This window comes from Macrobrachium nipponense, chromosome 8, assembly GCF_015104395.2.
Source record: "Macrobrachium nipponense isolate FS-2020 chromosome 8, ASM1510439v2, whole genome shotgun sequence".
NCBI classification, from domain to species: domain Eukaryota; kingdom Metazoa; phylum Arthropoda; class Malacostraca; order Decapoda; family Palaemonidae; genus Macrobrachium; species Macrobrachium nipponense.
The window spans coordinates 55028112-55053461 of NC_087203.1; the positions used below are offsets into that span (position 1 = coordinate 55028112).

Below are 25350 nucleotides of genomic sequence, written 5' to 3' on the forward strand. Positions count from 1 at the left end.
TATTGCATCTCATATACAGTGCTTGGAACAAAGAAATGAAAATTAATAACTTTTATACAAACCTGTTGCTCTAAACACCAGCACAGAGCTCGGAGTCCACTGTCTGGTAGTGTTGTCAAATACAATGAGGCCCTTTGGGCTACTGATACATTGATGTCATCTAGTGAAGCAATAAGAAAGCAGAATGCATGTGCTATGGCTGCTTGAAGTCCTGGACAATGGCGCACTGAAGAGACACCCAAGAATCTTCCAATGACAACCACCTTTTCAACTGAAATGACAAACATTAAGGAAAACAATCAACATGAATGTATATTTTTTATAGCATAGCCACTGTTTATCTTCAAAAGAGTTACACTCTCATGGTCCAGCCCAGGGCCCCTAATACAGACCAACCAAACTCAAAGAATTCCCTTATAATCTGTCTGTTCCAGAATAGTGTTAGTTGGCACAGTGATAGAATATAAAGGCCTCAAGAAAAGAGGACTCCATCTCCTCTCCTACAACAACTAGCTTGGTTTTCTTTTATCCCACTCGCTTAGTTAAGACAATAGCACGTATGTCAGCTATCCTCCCCATTATACTACCCTGGTTTGTCACAGAGTTCACACATTCGCAGTGTTTGCTCCAGAAGTATTGTTCAACATTGCATTTGTCGATCATCATAACCCAACTCAAGCTAAGTACATAGTTTTAAGACTCATTGTAAAGTTTTAGTTCATATATCTGTTGAAATTTGGAGACAGTAGGTCTACTGTAAGGTGAGAAGTTAGGACAGATCACTAGGCTATGCTGTAATTGCTGTGTTGTTTTTCCTGTTTAACAAAGGGATAATTAGCTTTACTGCAATAATATTAGGCAGCATTATTATTAAAACTCATTGGAAATGACGTTTTTAACAATGTTAGATAATTTGATATTATCAAATCAGTAAATCAAGTTGGGCTAGCTAACTTCTTATTGACGAAACATAGCCGTGGTAGTAGTTCCTAATCATACCTGACTTACAAACCATGGTGTCCAGAGAAGTACAGTACTTTTAAATCCTTTATAGTACTCATAATCAAAATAAATGGATTTTGTTACATAGAAAATTCCCAAATATTCTTAATAACGAGGTTCTCTCCAAGTGTTCAAGAAAATACATTCACCCATATCTACTTCTAATGAGTATTACTCTGCTAACAGTGGCATTACAGGTATTGAGAAACATTGTGATGTTTGTCATTTTCCTACAGGAGTACAAAAAAGTATTTCCTTTAATGGTAAGCTTTGCCAAACAATTTAAAATCTTAGAGACTGTACTGATTTTATATAAATTTGGTATGGTAATTCCAATAATTAATTATTCTAATTATGTACCAACTAATGTAGCCTATAACCTTTACCTGGTGCTTGGGAATAGACCAGGTAATCGAAAGTTATGAAAAGTACATTGTAGAAATATCCATTTAGTTTTGTCATAATTGAGTTTAGAGGTATATATGAGTAAATTCTTTAAGGCAATGTTACTGTGGCAATTGTGAAATAAGGGATTTTGACGAAGGAAAAATCTCTTTCTGGGCAAGGGCCCGTGTTGCCCAGTGAAATGTCCTTTTAGCACACATTTCTAAGGTAAATATTACTAACATTACCAGAGAAAAAACTAAAATGGAATGTCAGAGTATTCTGACTCGCTCACCTTATATAAAAAGGTGTCGGTATGGTTTCTGGAGTGAGTGAAACCACTACCACGGGTCTCTTACCATTTAGATCCATCCTTCTACAAAATCCCCCTACTAGAGAGGGCCGACACACAGCCTGCACCAGCAACTACTACTACTAGCGCTCCCGACGCCATCACGAGCGCCTCTAGCTGTCATCCTTGGAGTTAGGTTGTCAAGCTTGGGCCCAAGGGTGGGTGTAAAGAAGGGTGGGATTTCACTGGGTGACACGGGCCCTTGCCCAGAAATAGATTTTTCCTTCGTCAAAATCCCTTTTCTGGGCTCAGACCGTGTCGCTTCGTGAAATAGTACCAGAGAAATGGCCACAAGCTTGAAAGAGGATATGAGTAAGGGAAGAATGAAAAACAATTGATATTAAAGTACTATAATCTAGAAACTTATGACTACAAAGATTATAATACATACTTAAAATTAATTATGACAACTTATAATAACCTTAAAACTATACAATATAATAGGTTATTTACAGGTGTGAGTAATCCTAGCAAAAAAAAAATAAAAAAAAAATAAGGAAAACATCACAGTAAGTGCCCTTTTTAGCAGCTAAGGCTAAAAAAGGGAGGGGTACCTGGTGGCAGGATTACAGGAAGGATGTCAGTGAGGCAGGTAGAAAGGAGATCTGGATCTATTACTAAACTACTTAGGCAGTGTCAGGAGAAACTGTGTTTCCCGCTGCCACTGCTGGAAATTTAAGAGCTTCTAAGGATTTAAGGTAGTGACGTTTGAATACTGTCGGCGATTTGCAGCCTGTACACTTTTTCAGATCATCAAAATTCAAATGTTGCAAATAGTTGATCGAGGTAGCTACTGCCCTAATGTCATGGACTTTGGGGAATGAATTTGGGTTGGCTTGTTTAATAAAGTACAGGATCTGTTGTCTAATACCTTTTAAAGAAATAGTGCCACCTTTTTCCCTCATAAATAAAGGACCAGAGGAACTCATGGTTGTCCTGGACAGATATGCTCGTAAGGCCATAACTGGACATAAACAGGGGTCTTGAGGAAGAGAGAGGATCTTCCAAGAGGCCCATCTCATTGAAGGGTCCTCGTTTTTGGCCAAAAATTGACGATCTGGAGAGAGAAGAACTTCTCCTGATGGGAGAAATTCTATATGACCCGAGTCTCTAGACAGAGCCGACAGTTCAGATACCCTGGCTCCTGAGGCTAGACTTAAAAGAAATAATGTTTTCCTTAGGAGGGGTAAGTAACCGCATGAGTTGTTATCAGTATCTGAGGCCAGTTTGAGAACATCATTTAAGAACCATGACACTGAGCTAGGTCTCTCTGTTGGTCTGAGCCTAGAGCAAGCTCTAGGAATAAAAGAAAAATAGGAGTCTGTTAGATCTATTTTAAAACCATACTGGAATATTTTCTTTAGAGCAGACTTAGTGGTAGTAATAGTACTGGGTGCTAAACCTTTTTCAAATAAAGACCTGAAGAAGGAAATAGCCAGATTGGTAGTCATGGTTTGAGATTCGGTTCCCCTCAGAAATTTGGCTAGTTTCTTAACAGCTGAGTCATACTGACGAAGGGTCGATTCTCTTTTATCCGATTCTAGGAATAGGATGTTTTGAGGATCGATATCTGCATCCCTTTTAGCCGCGAACTTCATCAAATCCATAAAGTTAGGGTTTTGAGAATTCCTGAGGAAGTGAACACAGTCTTCATTTGCACTACTTGGGATAGTTTGGGATTGGGAATCCGTTGAGGCCGGAGACCCAATTCCAATAGGAGTGGAAAACAGTTGCTCTTGGGCCAATAGGGGGATACTAAGGCAACTTGTCCCTTGAAAGTCCTGAGTTTGTTCAAGACTTTCAGAAGAAGATTCACTGGAGGAAAGATGTATACTTTCTTCCACTGATTCCAATCTATGGCCATAGCATCTGTGGCATAAGCCAGAGGGTCCAGGTTGGGAGCCACATAGCAGGGAAGCTTGTGGTTCAACTCTGAGGCGAAAAGATCCACCTGGAGTCCTGGAACTTTCTGGCAGATCCACAGGAAAGAACGCCTATCCAGAGACCACTCCGACTCTAGAGGGACTGAGCGAGACAAGGCGTCTGCTATCATGTTCTTTACTCCCGCTAGGTGAGTGGAGGACAGGTGCCATCTGTACTTGGCTGCCAGAGAAAATATGGCTATCATGACATGGTTCACCTGGCTTGATTTGGAGCCTCCTCTGTTGATGCAGTGTACTACTACTACTGCGCTGTCCAATACCAGCTTGATGTGAGATCCCTTGGCTGGCAGAAGTCTTTTCAGAGTGAGGAATACCACCATAGCTTCCAACACATTGATGTGGAGCTGACGGAATTGAGGGGACCAAGTCCCTTGTACTTTTTTGTACTGAGAGTATCCTCCCCAGCCGCTTAGTGAAGCATCCGTGTGGATAACAAAAGCCGGAGGGGGGAACTGGAGAGGAATTGATTTTGATAAATTCTTGACCTCCGAACGCCAAACGCGGTTTATGTCCTTTAGTTTTGCCTTCAGTAGAACATCTGTTACTGAGGCAAATTGAAGAGAGCCTAGGATTCTTTCCTGGCATCTCCTTGATGTCTGTTTGCATTTGAGAAATTGTTTGGTTGCTTTTGCTATTTCTTTCCTCTTGGACGCCGGAATTGATAGAGTGTGGTAGTTCAGATCCCACTGAATGCCGAGCCTCTGAAAGCGAGAGTCCGGTGTTAGCCTGGACTTGCTCTTGTTTATCTGGAACCCTAGATGTTCCAGAAATTGTATAACCTTGACCATTGCTTTGTGGCATTCTTCGATGCTCGTTGCCCAAACGAGCCAATCGTCCAGATACGCAACTACCATTATCCCCTGAGACCTTAGTTGTTGAACTACTGTCTCTGCCACCTTCGTGAATATCCTGGGGGCCACGTTCAACCCAAAGGGCATTACTTTGAAGGAGAATGCCTGACTCCCTAGCCTGAAACCTAGGTACGGGCAGAAGTGTCTTGCCACTGGGATATGATAGTATCGATAAGATCGGTAAGATCGATAGAGGTGGTGACGGCCCCACGGGGATGTAAGGTCCGCACCTGCGAGATAGTCAGCATTTTGAACTTGTTGCAATGAATGAATAAGTTTAGATGGGACAAGTCTAAGATTATTCTTTGTTTGGTTGATCCTTTCTTTGGCACGCTGAACAAGCGACCTTGAAACTTTAAATGCTTGACTTTTGACACTACTCCTTTCTGAAGGAGTTCTTGGGCATACTCCATCAATTCCGATGTCGGTTGTCGATAGAAGGTCTTGGATGGAGGGGGACCTTTGGTCCAGCTCCACCCTAGTCCTTTGGACACAATGCTTTGTGCCCAATTGCTGAACCCCCATCTGTGACGATAAAGGAACAGCCTCCCTCCTACCTGAGGGTTCTCACTGACTTGGGTGTTTCCCCCGGCTGGTTGCTCTTCCGCCACCTCTTTGGCGAAATCCACCCCTAGCCTTGCTGCCTCTCCCGAACCTGTTAAAGGGTTGGAAAGCTTGGCCTTCAAACACTGGGTTGAAGGCCGGAGAGACCGCAAAGGAGGTGGAAGCTTGGCCCTCAGGAGTTAATAGTAGGAACTGCTGTTGAGTCTGGGCCTTTGAAGTGGAAGGCTGTGCCACCTGTGAGACTGGCACTGCCTGCACTACCTGCTGCTGTTGGGGAGCCTGGAAAGGCTGGAATTTCCTCAGCTTTTTAGGCTTTCTAGCTGAGGAAGTCGGGTCTGGCTTCCTTTAGCTTGAAAGGCCCCAACGAACCTTAAGACTCTGGTTGAGTCTTGTTGCTTCATGCTGAACAGTTAACTATCGACTCTGGGAAAAGGTCAGCCCCCCAGATCGAAGCCGCCAGCAACTTGTTAGGTTCGTGGCGGATGGTAGCTTCCTGCAGGACGTGTTTTCTACAATTACATCTTGCCACCATGAGGCCGTACAAGTCCCATTGTACCGTATGGAGATGTGACTTGGCTATCAGCTTAAACCGAGGTTCGTTACCATATGTCATGGCCGAAACCTCTGTCATAACCAAGGTATTGAGAGACCTCCCTAACCTGGTTCTAGCATCAAACTCTGCTTGTATGAGATTGTCTGGGAGCCTGGGGAGCCTTTCGCTAAATTGTGTTATAGCACAATCTGGCTTCAGCTTTCCTACCGTAAAGGTGGCTGGAAGATCTGACCAAAGGTCATCGGTACCTGGGAGGAGGAGAGACGTGGGCTCCGTTAATTCCGCCACCTTTGTGGTGAACGGAATAGGGGTCTCTCCGTCCACCACAAAAATGGTAAAGGCACTCTTGAAGGCTTGCATCTTGGTGTTGATGCACTCCCATTCCTCTAGGCTCCTCAGCCAATCTTGTTGAGCTTGATCCCGACCAAAGATTACGGTCTCTTTGGGGATCTTATCCTCCCTCCTCATCGCTGCCTCCATAAGGCGGGCGTAACCAATGAAGGGGGTTTGAAATCAGCTGGGTGGAACTCGAAGTCCTCAAGTCTTCGAGTACCACAGTCCCCCAACGTTAGCATCCCATCCTTAAAGGGGGCATAGGACGAGATCCTCCAAGGATTGCTCGCCGTATAAGGAGGGAGGGTGTTGTAGTCCGGCATGGCTTGAGCCGCCATGCCAGGCTGTGGGAGAACTGCCGACGGGTTCTCTCGGAGACCTGCAATCAGGTTCTCCTGGTTGGCCAGCCTTTCCAAAATGTTTTGGATCGACTGGCCTGGCTCCTCGAAGGAAGTTGAGATGTGAGACAGTATCTCTTGAAACTTGTCTTGGACTAAGTTTCCAACAAAGCTTCCCATTTGCTGCATGATATTTGCAGTGAAGGCGTCTGTATCAAAGGGACCAGGTTCCTTGATTCCGCCGGGAGTCTTAGGGCGAGTCCCCGTGGAGGTCGAAGGCTCAGGGTTAGATGGGAGCTGAGCTTTGTCCCTCGAGGACTTGCCTCTGGACCCTTTAGAGTGAGAGGATGATGATTTCGGCTTCTCTGCTCTGGGATGGTGAGCCGGAAACTTATGAGAAGTAGAAGGCGCTGACTTCTTAGGCAGCGTCTTCTCAAGGGTCTTGGGTTCTCACTTTCCCTTAACTTTAGGGATAGCTTGGGTGGACTTCGGTCTGACTGAAAGTTCACTCTCTGAAAATCCTAGAAAGGAAGAGGGAGAAGGGATAGGAGAAGCCGATCCAGAAGGACCCAAGGGAAGCCCTTGAGCCCCCAACAAACCTGCCTCATCTAACATACTTTCTGCTTCACCTACCGTTGCCACATCATCAATAATTTCAGAGTTCCCCGGGTCTGCCAAGGCTTGGGCCACCTGATGTTGGATGGTGGCGATGTACGGGGCCGCCGTTGCCGGGTCAACGTAGGAGGTTGTCTTCCCGCCGGGGAAGATCAGGGCAGCCATCTTCTTGTCTAGGATGTAGGGTTGCCCCTTGGTAACGTTCCTCCCGAATCCGCCAACCCAGGCTTTCAAGGTGGTTAACGCAGCGTCCCTGACGGCTTGAGCAGCCTGTAAGAGAAGGTTAGTATAAACACTAAGCTAGGGAACTAAAAATTAAATGCTTATATAAAAATATATCACTTATTAGGACTGTATACATATAGGCCAATTTATATAGGATTCATACTCCGGAGTATACTTACACCGGAGATAAACTGATCTACAAGATCATAGCAGATTGTGCAACTCTCGTGGTGCCAGACCGCTATGTCCCCGTAGCGGATAGCGCAGACAGCATGGGTCCAGCAGACCTCGTGCCCACAGGGGTCCTGTAGGACGGCATTGCATCCAGATTCCTGGCAATAGGTGGCCTGTAAGTGAACAGATACATGAGTATCGACACTAAGTAACTGGATCGAGTCCAGAAAGTGATATATTGTAACACCGGAGGGTACCGGAGTGAATAACATAGGGGTTAGCCTCTTCTTGCTCTCCTGGTAAGTGGTGGGTGTCCAATAGAGCTGGGATACTAGTTTCAGTATGATTCCGGTGTTGCCGGAATAAGGAGTTTCACCAAACTAGTTACCTGCCTATACGCCGGAGCGAGGAGTACGAGGACAGCGGGGAGGAGAATGAGGAGGCTAATAAAGACTAGTCGGAGGAGCGTAGCTCCGCCGTAACAAAAAACTCGCAGGCAGGCGGAGAACCCGGGTGGTGAGCGGGAGGTCCGCCGGCTTAGCGAAACAAAACAAAGAATAATAAATAATAAGACGTAAAATAAGGCAATATTAAAGAGGTGCATGCAGCGGAGCTTCTCTCAGTCACCATCACTAATGACTGGCGGAGCCAGCGGAGCCTGCCGTCGGAGGGGCGGGGAAGGGTGGTGACTCGGGGTGAGAGAGAGAGCTGAATGGAACCCAAGGAGGTCCGAGCGCGGCCGAGCCGGGTGGCCAGCCGAGCCCGAACGCACAAAAGACCCCCCCTGGAACCAAGGGGTGAGAGCGGTAGGAGCTGAGTCAGCCTTGGAAGTCCCCCTGCTAACTCCCGTATCCCCCCCCTGTGGAGGGGGAAGAAGGGAGGGAGCTCGGATGGTTGCCATGGGCAACTTGAGCGAGCGGTACTCTTCCCCCCCCTAGGGGGGGAGGAAGCGTGGAGACAGTAGCCGGGTGCCTCGCCGTGAACATGGCAGGGCCATGCGGTAAGACAGGCCAGGCGGTCTGAGGTAGCCTAGGCTACCTCTAACCGTCTTGAGCATGCATATAAAGCCTAAAATAACACGGGGAGAGAAGATAAATAAACAGATAGAGAGAAAGCAACGTCCTGAAGAAGCTAGGCTAACCGACCCAGAAGGGAGGGCGTCGAGCAATCAGGAGCTGGCCTCTGCCGATACGTGGATACGGAGGGCGGCGGCCAGGGTGGCAGGACTAAAAGAAAGGACAGATGTCCTAAGTATGCCTAACAGGCCTAAACAAAGGAACATGCATGCATGAACACTGAGCTAAGGTTGATGTAGGCTATAAGCTCAATCGAATTAGAATCCCCGTGAGTAAGTAAAGCACAAAATAAAGCACAGAATAAATCTTGCACAACACATAAAATGTGAATATATACTGCTAGGTTCAGGCTACCACGGTATGGGGGACCGAAGAAGCATGAAATAATGAAACATGTGGAGCGAGCCGCCTGGGACGACTCTGTAGCCATGCCGTGGAGGGCGCCGTTATAAACCTAAATAAAAACGGTTAAACGGACCCTGGCTGGCTAAAATTAAGTGAAACACTTTAGCAGTACTTAACTTAGCTGCGGCGATGGCTTGAAGTTCCATGGTGAGTGGATAATCCAAAAAAGTGAGCACAAAATCACAGCGAGAAAAAACACGTACGTGCAAGATGGTGCTAACGGAAAGGGTGACCGCTAGAGGCGCTCGTGATGGCGTTGGGAGCGCTAGTAGTAGTAGTTGCTGGTGCAGGCCATGTGTCGGCCCTCTCTAGTAGGGGGATTTTGTAGAAGGATGGATCTAAATGGTAAGAGACCCGTGGTAGTGGTTTCACTCGCCCCAGAAACCATACCGACACCCTTTTATATAAGGTAAGCGAGTCAGAATACTCTGACATTCCATTTTAGTTTTTTCTCTGGTAATGTTAGTAATATTTACCTTAGAAATGTGTGCTAAAAGGACATTTCACGAAGCGACACGGGCTGAGCCCAGAAAATAATTTATAAATTTACTACTATTCTTTGGATATGACCCATTGATCAAATTACCTAACATTGTATGAAGGGCACATACTTCTGTCCATGTCAGCCTTTTTTAATCCGAAGTGTTTGCTGCCTATACAATGATCTAGGTAGTCTTTATTAAACACTTGTTCCTTTTATCACTATAGGGGTGATGTTACACAGGACCCACTGATTACCTGCACTGCAGCGCATCAGTCAATCTGATTTATGCCTATGGAAATGGCTCATAACTGCTTGCCATGAGGCAGCACCAGATGGAATAAAGGAGAATTTGGTTGGTTGCCAGACATGTGCAAAATATGCAACATGCTCCTGGCTACAAGTTGAAATGAATAAAAAAGCCCATTTTAACTATCTCAATGATTTATAGGTTTTAGTAGGAGAACGGAAAGAGCAGACTACATAGCTCCAGCAGAACCTTGCCAGTGTGTTTCCACCTGTCTTTGAGCAGAATCCACTTTTGATCCAATACTTCAAAAGTAATGGGTTCTATTAACTCCCACTTCAACTCCTTGGGAGAAAGGTCACTAATACCCGACAAGAAGTATATGTATCCACTGGAATTTCCCTTCTGGATATGGAAGATCTATGGAAGAGTCCTCTGTTTTACATGACAGAGATACCTCAGATCCGAGCCATATATAGAGAGAGTTTGGCCCACCTTTTGACAGGGCGCCATCTTGCTCCTGTCCTGTTCAGCCGCGCTCATCCACCTAAGCGATGTCTCAGCTCTTCTCTCTCTCTTTTATCATATTTTATAATTTTGTTATAGTTTCAACTTTAAAATACATAAGTATTATGAAATATTATACATGGTTTCAAAATTAAATTTTTACCTATATTCATTACAGCTTTTCTCATTATCATACTCTTACCCTTAATTCACTATCTTTGATTTTTACTACCGAATCTTACGCATATTCTCTTGTTTTTTAGCATAAATATGTAATCTTAAAGTGAAGAAAAACTTCAGGAGTCTACCCTTAATGTAATGGCAAGAAGGAAAGGTTATATATTTTGTCCGAGTGTTTACCAAATGCACTAGTCGTCCTAATAAATTGCTCGTTTCCAAAACATTTTCATTTGCCTTAAAAATATTTTCTGCATTCCGAAATATAATGAAGCAGGCATCGTTGTTATAAACTAGGCAGTTTACTCTACATTCTTTTAACTGAGTCAGCCTTTGAAAAGGATCCGTCTTTGTTGACTGGTTGCTCTCTATTGTTTAAAGATAAAACATTCAGTGATTATTTGACTTTTTAATTTTTTTATGCAGTAATCAGCAATATAATGTAGGTTGCTCAGTTCCAGTGTATTAATTAAATTGTCACTCGAGAATTGGTCAAAATCAGGCTCCTCGGTTTAATTTTCGGCATCACCATTTGTTTCAACATTTGACTTATTAAGAAAGTCAGCTAGAAACTTGTGGTCATCTACGTTATAATTAATTGCACTAGAGCATTTCAGAAATTATGCAACTGATATCAATTTCAGAGACTGTCGAAATTCTAAGGCAGTTGGCACTGGGTTTTTCAGTCTTATGAAGTTAAATAAGTTTTCTAGACAATCTTGAGTGAATCTGGATGTTAGTAAAAATCTGTGACCTTTGGCCAAATAATTACTTTGGAGATTAAGAAGGGAAGTGGTAGACAATATCACTCCAGTTTGAACTGGCTTCGACTGTGCATTAACTCCAATGCATATTTCATAAAACACTCCTACAACTTGCTCAAGATGCAGTATAGATTGCTTATAACATGATTGGATGTCTGCTTGACATTAAATCGAACTACTTATTTATCAGACCAATGAACCAAGCTGATGTAAGTCTTTACTGTATCTTCTGCGTTCAACAGTAATGAAGTCCTGCTTTTACTGAATTGCTAAAGAAATTTAAAGCACCTGATACTTTCATTTTCTCAAAATGAGATGATTTACATGAGCTTCAGTGAGTTTTGGCCCAAGCTTCAGATCTTTGCCTTCATGAAAAGATATCAAACTTTTGGCATGTTCAGCTGTCACCTCCTTCGATGGCAAATCAAATTGTTTTACCATGTCATCACTCAAATGAATGATATTACCTTTCACTAGACATGACCACAAGTTCTTTATAATATGTGGTACATCGTACATGAAGTAAAGAAATTGTTCTCCACTAATAGGATGAGCTAGCTTATTAACAATTTTACAGTTCCTGGCACAAATAATGCCAAAACTTTTAGAAAGGGCTGAGTTGCACTCCCCATGGCTGATGTGATGGCACTAAAATGCAGTCCAATGTCATGCGCTCGCTGCAAAATATCCAAAACCAAAGGTTTTAAAGTTTCCCCCGTGACGGCTGTGGTGTGACACTGTCAGACAGGAGCAAGATGGTGCCCATCGGTCAGTGACGTCACCTGAGTGGTTTCGAGCATGGCCAAACTCTCTCTATACACGGCTCTGCCTCAGATGAGAATCTTTCCACTCCTACACAGCAATCACATATTGAAAGGGACACTGATAGGGTCCACCCAACCCCATCTGAAGTGTTTGTACCTTCTAGGGGGTAGTGATTTATCCTGCCAGGCAGTTTAATCAGTTCATGCAGGCTTCCCTGATAGAAAAATTCCTCTTGCTATACTTTTAGAATTCTGGGAGGAAATCATGAACAGTATCAAAGATGACTTTACTACTGAATGTCAGCATAGCAGAGATGCTATCAATGATTCCCAAGAGGAATTCAGATGCACAGTTTGCCCAGGCAGAGATTGGTTTTCTCCCATAAACCTTAAGTTATGGGAACAGGGTATCTGGAATAAAGAAAATAGTTGATAACCTGTGACTTTAACTTGGATTAAAAATTCCAATTCCTGGAACACTATTGCCATGAGAGTAGTGGTTACGCTGAGAAATTATTGGGAAAGGTGCACTGATCCTGCAAACAGACCTAACAGAATTAGGTAAGTCACCTTAGAACCACAAAGAATACATATATAGGTTCTTGTATTTTTCCTGTTCTTCAGTACCAAACCATAATAGTTATCCGGAATAAAGAAAATTATTGATTTATCTGGGCTGTTGTGATTTAGTGAGAGTTAAACCATTTCGACACCTGTCAATTACTTTTGTAAGCCCTTTTCAGGACAAACAGGAGCTGTGCTATCAAAAATTAGGTTCTGACATAGAAAAACCCTTATTTTAGTAACTGTGGAGCCCTCAGACACACCCACTCTCCCTGAAGAAAAGGGATGGGACTGCGGTGAACATTCATCTTGCTGTACTGACCTGGTGTGTAACGAGGAAGATAGCATACGTACACACTGTTGCCACATCGGTGGGTACAATGAAATAAAACCAAGTAACAGTCATTGCAAGACAAGAGATAGAGCCCTCTTGTCCTGAGTTTAAATTTTGTCATTGTGCCAACTAGCACTATTCTGGCCGAGACCAACTATAAGAGAATTCTTTGAGATTGGTCGGTCTGTCTTATGGAGCCCTGTGGGGAACATGAGACTGTAACTCCTTTGAGGACTCATAGCAACTACCAAAAATAGGTTTTCCTTTGTCAAAACCTGTTAGGTGTTTGAAAATAAATAGTCATCGAGTGCCCTAGCATTCCAGTGATTGTCTGATGTCTTGTTAGGGTAAGTAGTCAGAAAGAAGTTACAGGACACAAGTATATTAACTATACTGTCTTTATTACCAATCATGAATACAAATTTGATCCAAATAACCATTATAAACATTTGAGAAAAATTCATAACTTATTCAATGGAGGCAGTACTACCTCTATTATTCTAGTGAGTTTACTTCCACATAACTCTTAGTGAAATAAGAAGAAAGGGAAAATGGCAAGGAAGACACTGCTCCAGCATAAAAACCTAACATGAGATGCTATGGCGTAACCTGAATCATGTGTTCCTGACAAATAATCCTTGCATTGCACATGTATGAATCAGGTAATAATGCTAGCTCCTATTTGATACTGCAAGATTCATACATGAATATGTATTTTTAAATAAAAAATCTACTGTTTCAAAATAAAAGAATTGCAAAGATAAGGGACATAATGTTTTTAAATGTTTTCTTTAAAGATATAGAATAGCAAAATGCCAAGAACAGTGCGTGGTGGTTGGTGGAGTTTATCCCCCAAGGAATGACATTCTGTCTTTTTAACCGAAACATATTTAGAGACTATATTTTAAACAATCTTTAAAGATATAGATAAAAAAATGCCAGGAATGGTGCTTGGTGTTTTTTTTTTTATCCCAGAGTAATGACAAGTTGTCTTTTTAACCGAGACATATTTGGAGACTTCAAAGAATGAAGTTAAAAGTAACTAACTTATCAGGCGAAGTCAACGATTAAAGAGAAAATGAATTACTTATAAAAATTAGCATGGCATACCATACAACTTAAAAAGTTTTGGTACAAAGTCTAAAGAAACTCATGAGCATTACAGAAGAGTTGTAAAATGTTTATTTTCTCTTATCATTTACACCCTGGATTCTAAGTATGTATTTCATTAATGGATTTCCCGTTACTTGATAAAACAGCACTGTCCCTATAAAAATACTGATGATACCATTATTTACATACCTGCTTGAAATCTTACTTTCCAGTCCTGATGGGTGAAGTTATTTTCACAAAGCTTCCAGAAGATGTCTGCACCACAAGGCAAAGTCAGAAAGTGAAGCAGCAACTGCACACCCACTTCAGCAATGTGTGACCATTCAGCCTCAATCAGGGACCACATACTAAAATAAATGACATGGGACTGAATATATGCTCACCTGAACAATATCAAATGACATAGTTTAATATTTTTGGTATATGCCACAACTAGAAACCTGAAAATTCCATCATTTTCTATTTTAACAACTTGAATTCTCTGACCTTTAGTATGACCTACTTTTTATTTGACCAGGACTAATATTCACTTGTTATCAGTCTTCAGTTCTTTATTATACTGTGAACATTATTTTTTTCTAAATGAGTCGATTTTCCATTTTCATTATTAGACAGAGTATACTATGGTTCACAGTAAAATTAAAGAATAATAGAAATGATGCCAGTATTTCATAAAACACTCTTAAACAGTAAATAGTTCTCAATAAAAAATACAGTTACAAAAATATACACCTGAAGATGTGCTACAAGAAAGAATATTCCTCTGCTCACCATACCAGACTTAGAATTTATTGCATTCAAAATCCTCTGACCTTAGAAGCCATTTATAATGTTACAAGATATAGCATCAAGCTTATGGGAAAAGTAGACAATGCATAGCATGGCTTTGTCTTGTTTGACACTAGTATACGTGTATTTTATTGTTCTACTGCTCTACCATTCATTCATTAAGAAGAAAAGTTGTTCTTATAAAATCTTCCATTGAAGGGTATAATTATTACAGGTTAACAGCATTAACCGAATAGAAATTGCACTGAAGTCCATGGAAACACTGTTTTGAGATGCGCTATATGTTTAATGTATATCTTTAATGAGCTTTACCATGAACAAAATTCTCAGATGAATTTTTGGAAGTGATGAATGTCATTTACAGTAAATCTGTACATGATGCTTGTTGAGAGAAAGAAATAACTCAATCTTAAAAATATATGTTGCAATACAGGTATGTAAACTAATGTAAACTATAAAAAGGAAATCTGTGCATTAGTAAACTTTAACCCAAGAGAACTAAAACATTCCATAAAACAGAAGAGATTAATTAAAAAAGAAACAAAAAATGATCTTGTTCATTACCATTAATCATGTAAACTGTACTGCCTTTCTTTAGTGTAGTTCCGACCGCCCATTACAGATCCCCAGTGCTCCCATCATGCCTCAGCTAGAATCCACGGAGTAAACAGCCAAGTCGCTCTCCTAGGATTTAGCTTCTAGGTACTTCATCCAATGCACCGTCATATCATTTTTCATTTAATTTCGTTAATGTTTCAGTCTTTGGAATTTTTTTTTTCATTCTTTGGGGGTACGTTTCATTACTTTCACTTAGCTTTACAGAGTTCAGTATTGTTTTGTGCTTGGGAGTCAGAGGCTTTGCTCTTCATATTAACTTGTGCGACTTTTAACATGTAAACTATAAGCTCTACAAAGACGTGTACTTTAATATTAAAACATTTCACAGCCATACGGCACTCATAATTTCTTTACTTATAATACTATAATCTTTTATTTCTACCATTGGTTTAAAATAAAGCTGGAAACAGAAGATTACAAAAAAGTAACTTGCTATAAATGTTCGCAGCCAATGTTCTACACGTGCAGAGACGGTTAATCTACAGGTACACATCACAACTGCATACTGCTATTCAATTCTTGAATAAGGAGACTGGGTATTCATAAGAATATTAATTTTGCTTAGAAATTCACAGTGTCGTGAAAAACTGTTGTATACTAAGAATCCACAATCATATTGTATTGTCCTGAAATGCTCAGTACAAAATGTGACATCAATACAACCCCCCGCCCCCTCCTAAGAGTAAAACGTTTGTAATTCCTTACAGAGATGTAATCTTCCTTTGTATGATTATTAGTTGTTGTTTAATGTTGTCATAACTCATTCCTTGTTATTATCTGTGATCATGGTTGATTTTAAGTTTATTATCTTATACAAAAACCATTGTAATACTTATGTTCATTTCTTGTACATGACTTAAGTCATAATTAATATTGATATTTGAATTTTCACACTGCAGATGTGTGAACGAGCATGAATAGTTGTAAGGGAAACACACAGATTCAGCACTATCTGGATTACTCATTAGTAAATTTATACATGAATTTATGTATGATTAGTTGAAACTGTATCACATTCGAACACTGCTGTTGTATGGCAGGACTTGTGGCTGGAGAGAAGGCCTTGTATTTGTGGCGTCCCCTCAGAGCTTCGGTAGGAAACCATGGACCTGAACGGTATTGTTGTTCAGTCGTTCCCCATGGGTATTTAGTCACTTAATCCCATTGGTAGTTAAGAATTGTGAAACATTTCTTATGGGGAAGCGATATGCGGTCCCACTGCTGTTGTCCAAAGAGGTTTAATTGTTAAATATCAGTGTTTTCTCCTAACCATTGTGTCAGTCTGTATTTGCGTATTTCGACCATGCCATTAGTGTAGCCCAGTGGGCAATTTATGGAACTGCATTGCAATTGTGTTGTGATGGTCAGCTTATTGGTCCTTGGTTGTATTTATGTATGTTAACAGTGTCCCCCATTTCTTGGGATGGTTTAGTGAGATTCCCCATTCATTTGGATGATTTATAAGTTTACTCATGTAGCCTACTGTTACCTATTTCGAGAATTGAACTTTATTAGAATTCTCTGATGCATTCTCAGTAGTTTTAATATTTCATTTTGATTAACCATTAATGAAAATTATTCTGTTTTGTAAGTGTTTTATGAACATTATTTTCTTAAATATCCTTAAATACAGTCAGCGCCTGTGCAGCGTGGTTGGTATGGTATTAGCGTCCCACCTCGGTGGTCGCGGGTTCGATTCTCGGCCACTCCATTGAGGAGTGAGAGATGTGTATTTCTGGTGATAGAAGTTCACTCTCGACGTGGTTCGGAAGTCACGTAAAGCCGTTGGTCCCGTTGCTGAATAACCACTGGTTCCATGCAACGTAAAAGCACCATACAAACAAACTTAAATACAGTCCACTCTTATACGTCTAGTCCTGAGATATCCTCGGTAGATTTTATGCATGTGCCTAAGGCTGCATGAGATGGATTTGACTGCCCAAGTTTCTATATACAAGTTGGACCGATTCTGAGGGAGGGAGCGGAGTCACTGGGTTCGATCTGAATACTTCCCAAACCAGAACCATTTGGAGTTGAGGTGTTCTCCACATGTATTACCTATAAAAGATAACAACAAACTCTCTCAAACATCTGAATGGTATTCCTCAGTAACTGACCGATATAGATACCATGTGTGTGTACTACATATATATATATATATATATTATATATATATATATATATATATTATATATTATATATAATATATATGTATATGTATATATATATATATATATATATATATATATATATATATATATATATATATAATGTCAATATTTTCGATTAAAATAATTCTAAAAGTTTTCTTTTTTCAGTGTGATTAACATTATGTTTTTCATTCTGTCATGGTTAAAAAAAATTAATATTTTTATTACACTCTTGGCATGGAATTTCGTAAATGCATCCTTGCTTTTTGTCTACGTCTTTAACAATATTTCTTAGGTACTTTGGAACTTATACACGTGGTGAGTCAGGTCCACCTGCTTTACCAGAGGCCCCTTCTAGGTCTACAAACAGAGTATCTTCCCAACTCTGTGATTCATCAGATGAAGGTGATGACCACAGCCTTTTCCTGGCATACAATCATCAGGCTGTATATACATCCTTCAGTTGTAATCAGGGGATTGTATCTATAGGTACTGCACGCACAAACTCACAGTCTCAGAATTTGTTCTAAAAGTCATCTGGAAAAGTTAGGCTGTATAAGGGACCTTTTTAAGGCCTTCCTTATTCGGTTTGAGTTCTACTGGGAAAATACAGCTGACCGGAAAAAAGTATCCCAACAAAGACATAACCACAAAAGCACATGCCGCATGTACCTACGGCAGGACATTTTTCAATCTATATGGAAACCTTTTGGTTGCAGTCTGTCGATTACCACTCAGGTTTCATAAGCACTGTTCCCTGGTGGCTCATCAGATTAACCAATTGTCTAGGTAGGCCACCAGTTTATTTCCTTCTTCCCGAGCTCTTATAGAATCAGTAAATAAGTTTGTAAAGTGTATTCTGTAATTTTGTCCCTTTTCTCCTTAGTAAGGTAAGTTGATTTATCTTCGTGTACAAATTTCCCTCCAATACTGATATATGAAGTAAGTGACCGCTTACGAGAATGGGGAGCAGGACTAGCAGGTTCCTGGTCATGGAGACCGTCACCGGTATATGTTCAAGAAGGTTTGCTCCATGAATAGTTGTCTACAGAGAGGAAAATGTATTGAGAACTCCCTTTGATCCTATGCAAAAGTTAAGCAAATCTACAATAAGGATTCTTCAAGCAACACCAAAATCTTGAAATAAGACAAGAGCGCAATGCATGCTGTATGTTAAAGGGGAACTTATGGCTGCATTTTAGCTGTTCCATATGTAGTATTATTCGATTTAAGTACCCCTGGTGAAAAAAGGTTTTTGAAATGGTCGTTTTCTTATTTTTTACAACCAATTTTCTATTGCACCATGGGCACCGCCATTTTGTATGGCTCATTTCTTATGGTTGACGTCATGTAGCAGTCAGCTCAGACAGGCAGAACTATTCTGAGGGAACAGCATCTTTAGATGATATCCTTTTTGGTTTGTATTTGTCATCTGAAAATATTTAATTGAAATGGTAAATAAAGAAGTAGCCTGAAATATGCCTAGTTAGGCATATACAGCCCTAAATTCTAAAACCCCATTAATTAAACTATACACTGTTTTTTTTCCATCTGTCCATCCACCTGTGGGGGTCACGCATGGTAACACTGTGTCCCGGGCTTTAAATAGTTACGCTATGTGTAAGTTTTAGGTAAATAAAAGGGAAACCTTGGTGCACATTTGCAACTGAAAAGTGTTTTAATAATTTACTGTATGCGAATTACACCGTTAATATTCAAAATAGGATATCATTTAAAGCCCGGGACGCAGTGTTATCATGCGCAAACACCACAGGCAGATGGACAGATGGAAAAAAACAGAGTATAGTTAAAAAGGACTTAGTGAAGCCCCCTCATCAATTTATGGACACACACACACACACACATTTAGAAAGATGCTGTTTACCCCATCACACCGCGTGCATGGCAATTGACAAGAATAAATTTCAATTCAAATGCATACAAGTGGAGGCACCATAGTATAGATAGCAGTAGATAGCTGCCCTATTTTCGTCGGTACCGTGGTCTGTTCAGAGGGAAATTAAGTTCCCAAAACATATTGTATAAATAAATTTCATAACCATACATGATACCCTAATGTCATATTTTAAATCTGTTGGCAAGAAATGGTCTGAACAGACAATGGTTTGCATCATAGGTTGAAAGATTTTATGTTAATACCCTCCCTTCGAACAGCCATCAGACAGCAGCTTGATTTCTCTCTATTTGACAGAATCCTGTGGAATGATATGCCTTTTGGACACTTGCCAGAAGTATTGGCACAACCAAACGCCATACAAGTTGGCATAATTGACGCTATTTGAATGACAATTGACCTAATTACAAGGACAATACCGAGGACGAATACTCTACAATACGCGTGCTTCGCTGGTCTCGTTATTGAGGCGACCACGGCACCACGTCATTGGTACTAATCCGCCAGATGGCAACATGGTTGAATCTAGAAGAAATGGCACTCCATTGAAGTACCCCGTGCTACTTTGAAATTAAATTGTAAAATAATGGGATTACGTACAGATTTGACCAATTGCTCCTTTTTTAGCTTACTAAAAGTTCTGTTTGACGAAATTTAATGGTTATTAACCATAAGTTCCCCTTTAAGGTAAGAGGATAGTGTATGATTCACGTGTTATTTCAGGGATTGGGTGCTGCTAAATTCATTGGGGTCAATCCTGATATGTATAATATCAAGATTTTTATAATATATGAATTAAAACAGTTTCTGTGTCCTTAACCAGGTCAGGTAGCTCAAGGTTTGTCTTGTAGGCTAAGTGGGGATTCGTTGTTGCTGAAGTGCAGTGTTGTAAATTTTTTTTGTGATAGTAGGACCGTATTTCAGTTTTGCTAAAGTTTTGAAGCCCTGTTTTGTAGCATATTTGCTTTTCTTTTGCCTGTAATATCAGTGTTACCTATTAGTTTTGCTTGTTTTTGGGCTAGTTCTCACAGTAGGTATGTTCGTCATCTTTTGTGTTGAGGAAATGGTAACACTAGCAAGTGAGCTGTGTCGCCATTGGGTTGTGTTCATGAGGAGTGTTGTAAACGCAAGTTGTTTTTTTTAGTGTTTCTTGGTAGGTGTGTCGTAAGTCGGTGGTAGAGTCAACATGTTGTGAGATCGTTCTTGTGAATGCGTTTTGTTGCATTTTGCGTCTCAGTTGGAGTTGGGTTTGTTTTCTGATATTGGGATTTCAAGCCTTACCTATCTGTTTCTTTGTTCTGTCTGAGATCTCTGCATTTACAGTATGTGAAGCTGAGGGTTGTGAAGTAGTTGTGCTGTGCAGTTGATTCTAGTTGTTACCCATAGTTATTGAGCTAATTGAACTGATCATTGTTTGGGGTTGTTCTGCTGTATGTATATATATATATATATATATATATATATATATATATATATATATATAATATATATATAGATATATATATATCTATATCTATATATATGAACCTAGACATATGAAAGTCCCAGCTTACGAAAAATTCAAGTTATGAAAGCAAATTCGAAGATTTTTTTGCCTCTACATACGAAAATAATTCAGGTTACGAAAGGTTGTTGCCATAAAGTCCCGAGATTCGCCCGGACCGTCGAGAACAATTTTAAAACTCGCGCGCCGCCAACTGAGTACTCGCCACATTCCTCCCACTCTCCCATTGTTTCCTGATGCTAGTCACTGCCATAAGATCCTACTCTCCTATTAGTCAGCATCTTTCCCATCGTGCACGTAAAGGTGTTCTTCGGCCACTTCATCGCACCAGCGTCATCGTACGCACGCGGAATTCCTTCGTTCACATACAATTTTGTTTGTTAACGTAAATTCATGTTAGTGATTTCGCTTTGTACTTTATCGTGTTGTGTGAGAACTTAATTAGTATACTACATAACTTAATTACGTACAGTATAGTCATGGGTCCCAAGAAAGTTGCTGAAGTTCATGGAAAGAAGAGGATGATTTCTATGGAGACAAAAATGGAGATTATCAAGAAGTATGAAGCTGGCATGCAGTTGAGTGTGATCGCTAAGGAATACAGGTGAAATCCGTCGATGATAGGCACCATCCTTAAGCAGAAGGAACCCATCAAAGCAGCTACACCTTCCAACGGCATGACTATTTTGTCCAACAAGAGGAGCCACGTGCACAATGAGATGAAGAGGCTGCTTCTTGTATGGATAAAAGACAAAAAAATCACTATACAATAACCGAGACGGCAATCTGCCACAAGGCCAGCACTATTTTTGGCGATTTGATTGCCCAGGCCAAAGACGACAGAGGAGAAGGGACATCGACGCCAACCCCAGACTTCAAGGCTTCTGGTGGGTGGGTTGGAAAATTCTGGAAAAGGACTGGGATCCATTAGGTGGTGCGGCATGGGGAGGCGGCCAGCTCGGACATGAAAGCGGCCGAAGCCTTTATTAAGACATTCGACGAGATGACGATCAACAAAGGCTACAGTTCTCAGCAAGTCTTCAACTGTAATGAGACTGGCGTACATCACAGAGGAAGAGAAGAAGCTACCCGGGCATAAGCCTATGAAAGACAGGCTTATGCTCGCACTTTGTTCGAACACCAGTGGGGATTGCAAGGTGAAGCCCCTACTTGTCTATCATTCGGAGACTCCTCGAGCCTTCAAGGCCCACAAAGTGCTAAAGGAGAAGCTTCCAGTGATGTGGAGGGCTAATGCGAAAGCCTGGGTAACAAGACTTTTGTTCACCGAGTGGGTAAATCTGTGTTTCGGCCCGACAGTGAAGAAATTCTTGGTAGAGAAGCGCCCCCTCTGAAATGTCTGCTGGCGTTGGACAATGCCCCTCCCCACCCTCCTGGCCTCGAGGAAGATATCCTAGTGGAGTATTCTTTTATCAAGGTTCTTTATCTTCTGCCTAACACCAACCCTCTCCTCCAGCCCATGGACCAGCATGTGATATCGAACTTCAAGAAGCTGTATACGAAACATCTTTTCATCACCGATACCACAAACTTCACTTTGCGTGAATTTTGGAAGGAGCATTTCAATGTTGTGATATGCATCCGACTCATCGATCAAGTTTGGCAAGAGGATTCAAGGCGAACCTTGAATTCTTTGTGGAGGATACTCTGGCCTGATGCCGTATCCGCCCGAGACTTCAAGGGATTCGACACGGGCGAAGCTGATGCAGATTAAGAAACAGTTGACAATCCTGGAACTGTTTCACAACCAGATCTTGATGAGATCGTTGCACTCGGCAAGTCCATGGGGCTGGTCGTCGAAGAGGACGACATCAATGACCTTCTCGAGGAGCACCAAGAGGAGCTTACGTTGGATGACCTGAAGGAGTTGGAGGCCATGCAACATAACGTCTTTCAAGAAGAGTTCTCTAGCAGTGGCAAGGAGGAGGAGGACAACCCTATGACAATGGCAGAAATTAAGGATGCTCTAGCTGCTTTTCATAAGGTGCAATCATTTGTAAAAAAGAGACAACCCGAAAAGGCTTACACAGGCCGCATGCTTGCGCAGTTCGATGACGTTTGCCCAAGTCGTTTCAGGAACATTGTGAAAAGCAGGCAGAAGCAATCTTCCTTGGATATTTATTTTTTAAAGAGGCCTTCAGTAGGAGTAAGCAAACAGGAAGATCCAAGTAATACTACGAAAAAACAGAAAGTTGAAAGTGGCGAAGAAATTGAAATTTGGTAAAAATAAGAAAAAAAAAATCCTAAAGTAAAAAAATTAAAAAAAAAATTATAAATTAAAAAAGACAAAAAAATAAAAGAAATTTAATTTTCAGTTTTTTGTAAAGTTAAGTGTTAACGTTTTGTGACATTTGTTAATGTGTTTTGTAAAGTTTAGTGTTAATGTTTCTTGACATTTTTAATGTGTTTCATAAAGTTAAGTGTTAAAGTTTTCTGCCATTTGTCCTCCTCCTCTGTCGCCACTTTCGGAGATCGCCTCACTCGAAAGGTAAGGTTCCACATTTTACTACATACAGTTTAAGTTAGGTATTGAATGGTCCAAATTGTTGTATTTCATTGCTTATTGGTCAATTTAACTTTATTATAAAATTTACTGGGGTGTTTTTGTAGGGCTTGGAACGAATTAGGCAATTTACATGTAAAATGCAGTTCAAGATACGAAAAAATCAGGTTACGAAGGCTGCCTTGGAACAGATTAATTTCGTATCCTGAGTTACCACTATCTAAATATATATATATATATATATATATATATATATATATATATATTATATATTATATTATATATATATATATATCCATTTGCTGATTAGTTTAATCATGTCTTACATTGAAGTTAAATTAACCCTGCTGATCAAGAAGCAAGCTGGGTATAAGACTTATGTAACAGTAGGTCTGAAGAAACTTAAGGAATTAGATGATGATGACCTTAAGATTCATTTTAAGATTAGAAAGGCTACAATTCTAAAGCGCTTAAGTAAGGTCCGAGAAGTGGGCAAGAGCGTATTAGAGTTGTATGCCCTCTGCAACGAGGATAGTAAGTTGTCTGAAATCACCTCCCAAGTGGATTATAAGACTCCATTCTTGATGACCTTACCTTATTGGAAAGGAAAGTTGATGGTTTCACTACTGTGGTTTATAGTGCATCCACTCAGCCTTCTTTGGCTGTTAAATTCCCAAGTTAGAGTGTAAAATCTCTGATGATACTTCCAAGGACAAGTTGGAATTCAAGAATTTTCTTGCCCAGCTTTCTAATTGTATGATGATTGCAGATGTTTGTCAGATGCAAACAAGTTAACCTACCTATGTAGTATTTGTTGGGCTATGCCCTTAAGATTATAAGTCATCTTTCAATAAATGATGACAATATGAAGTTGCTCTAAATGTTCTTATGGAAGAATTCCTAGATATACCGTATATAATAGATGAGTCATTTCAGGTTTTGTTGTCTAGTTCTCGATCATTTTATGCTGCATTCAATGTGTTAAGAACTTTCTTTAATTAATGCCGTGCCATAATTCATGATTTAAAGCAATACAATATTGACCTGCTGGAGGAAGATACTGCAGTGTGTAAGCTTCTTAGCCTCATTGGTTTTTCCAAGTTACCAACTTCTGTTAAGGAGGAGCTAATTCATATAGTTGACAATTATTATCCTACCCTTAACCAGACAATTGATAATTACAGGGAAATTATCTAAACCTTACTGAGAGTATCACACCCCAAGGTGTCCACAATAAAGGCAATTCGCCTGTCTTTATTAAAAGAAATTTTCAAATCTACAGCCTCCCTCTAAGGGAAGTCTTTCCCCTAGTTCATCTCCCTCAACTTTGGAGGATTTTAGTACTTATGTGTCAAATGTTGGCTCAAATTCCAGTCCTAAGGAATTACCAAATCCTGAAAAGGGTAGTTTGCCCTGTAAATTGTGTACAGGTCCTCACAGTATGTCAAGTAAGGTGTGTTACCATCAAGATGTGTAAATTGTGTGCAAGCTTAAAATAATGCATCATCTTGTCCTGGTAAGGATAATAAATTGCCCTTAGAGTGTTTTCGATGTAAGTCACATTCTCACATGACTGCTTTATGTCCAAATGCTAGTAGTGGGAATTTTTTTCTAGTTTTTGTGTTAATGGTCAACATAGTTCCTCTCTTGGGAAATGTTGTTTGTTACCTGTCCTCACCTTGACCTTTTATGGTGTTGACAAACGTTCTGGCAAAGTCAGATGTCTGTTAGACTCTGAAAGTCAAAGAAGTTATTTATCAAATGATATAGTTAAGTATCTCAAAGGAGACTTTGGGTTTTCCTCCACTCAGTATGAGATAAACACGTTCTTAGGTAGAGCGGAATATGAGTTTGGTGAGTGTCTTTTGAAAGTGTATATTCCAGGACAACGTAAGAATTATGCCCACATGCTTCCTACTTCTGATTTTAATGTTAAGCTTAATGTATCCCAATTGCATACTGCTATTCATATCATCGTAAAAGAAGGCTATCATTTAGCCAGACCCTCTCTAGCAGAGGATAAAAAACAAACACCTATCCGGGGGCTAGCTAGGGTTGATATTATTCAACACTTTCCTGAATTTGCT

General features: G+C 40.5%; 1 protein-coding gene across 9 annotated transcripts in view; it reads right to left on the reverse strand.

The window, feature by feature from the left end:
* LOC135222787 (protein unc-79 homolog) overlaps window positions 1–25350 on the reverse strand; it is an 841880-nt gene that overhangs the window by 273304 nt on the left and 543226 nt on the right. For all 9 annotated transcript variants that reach the window (XR_010316338.1, XM_064261060.1, XM_064261059.1 and 6 more), the window contains 2 exons: window positions 13956–14113; window positions 63–271 (listed from right to left, as the gene is read on the reverse strand). Coding sequence is in view for 8 of the 9 variants with exons in the window: in XM_064261060.1 (XP_064117130.1) it covers window positions 63–271; window positions 13956–14113 (367 nt within the window). In the remaining variant the exon portion in view is untranslated. The remainder of the gene's footprint in view (window positions 1–62; window positions 272–13955; window positions 14114–25350) is intronic.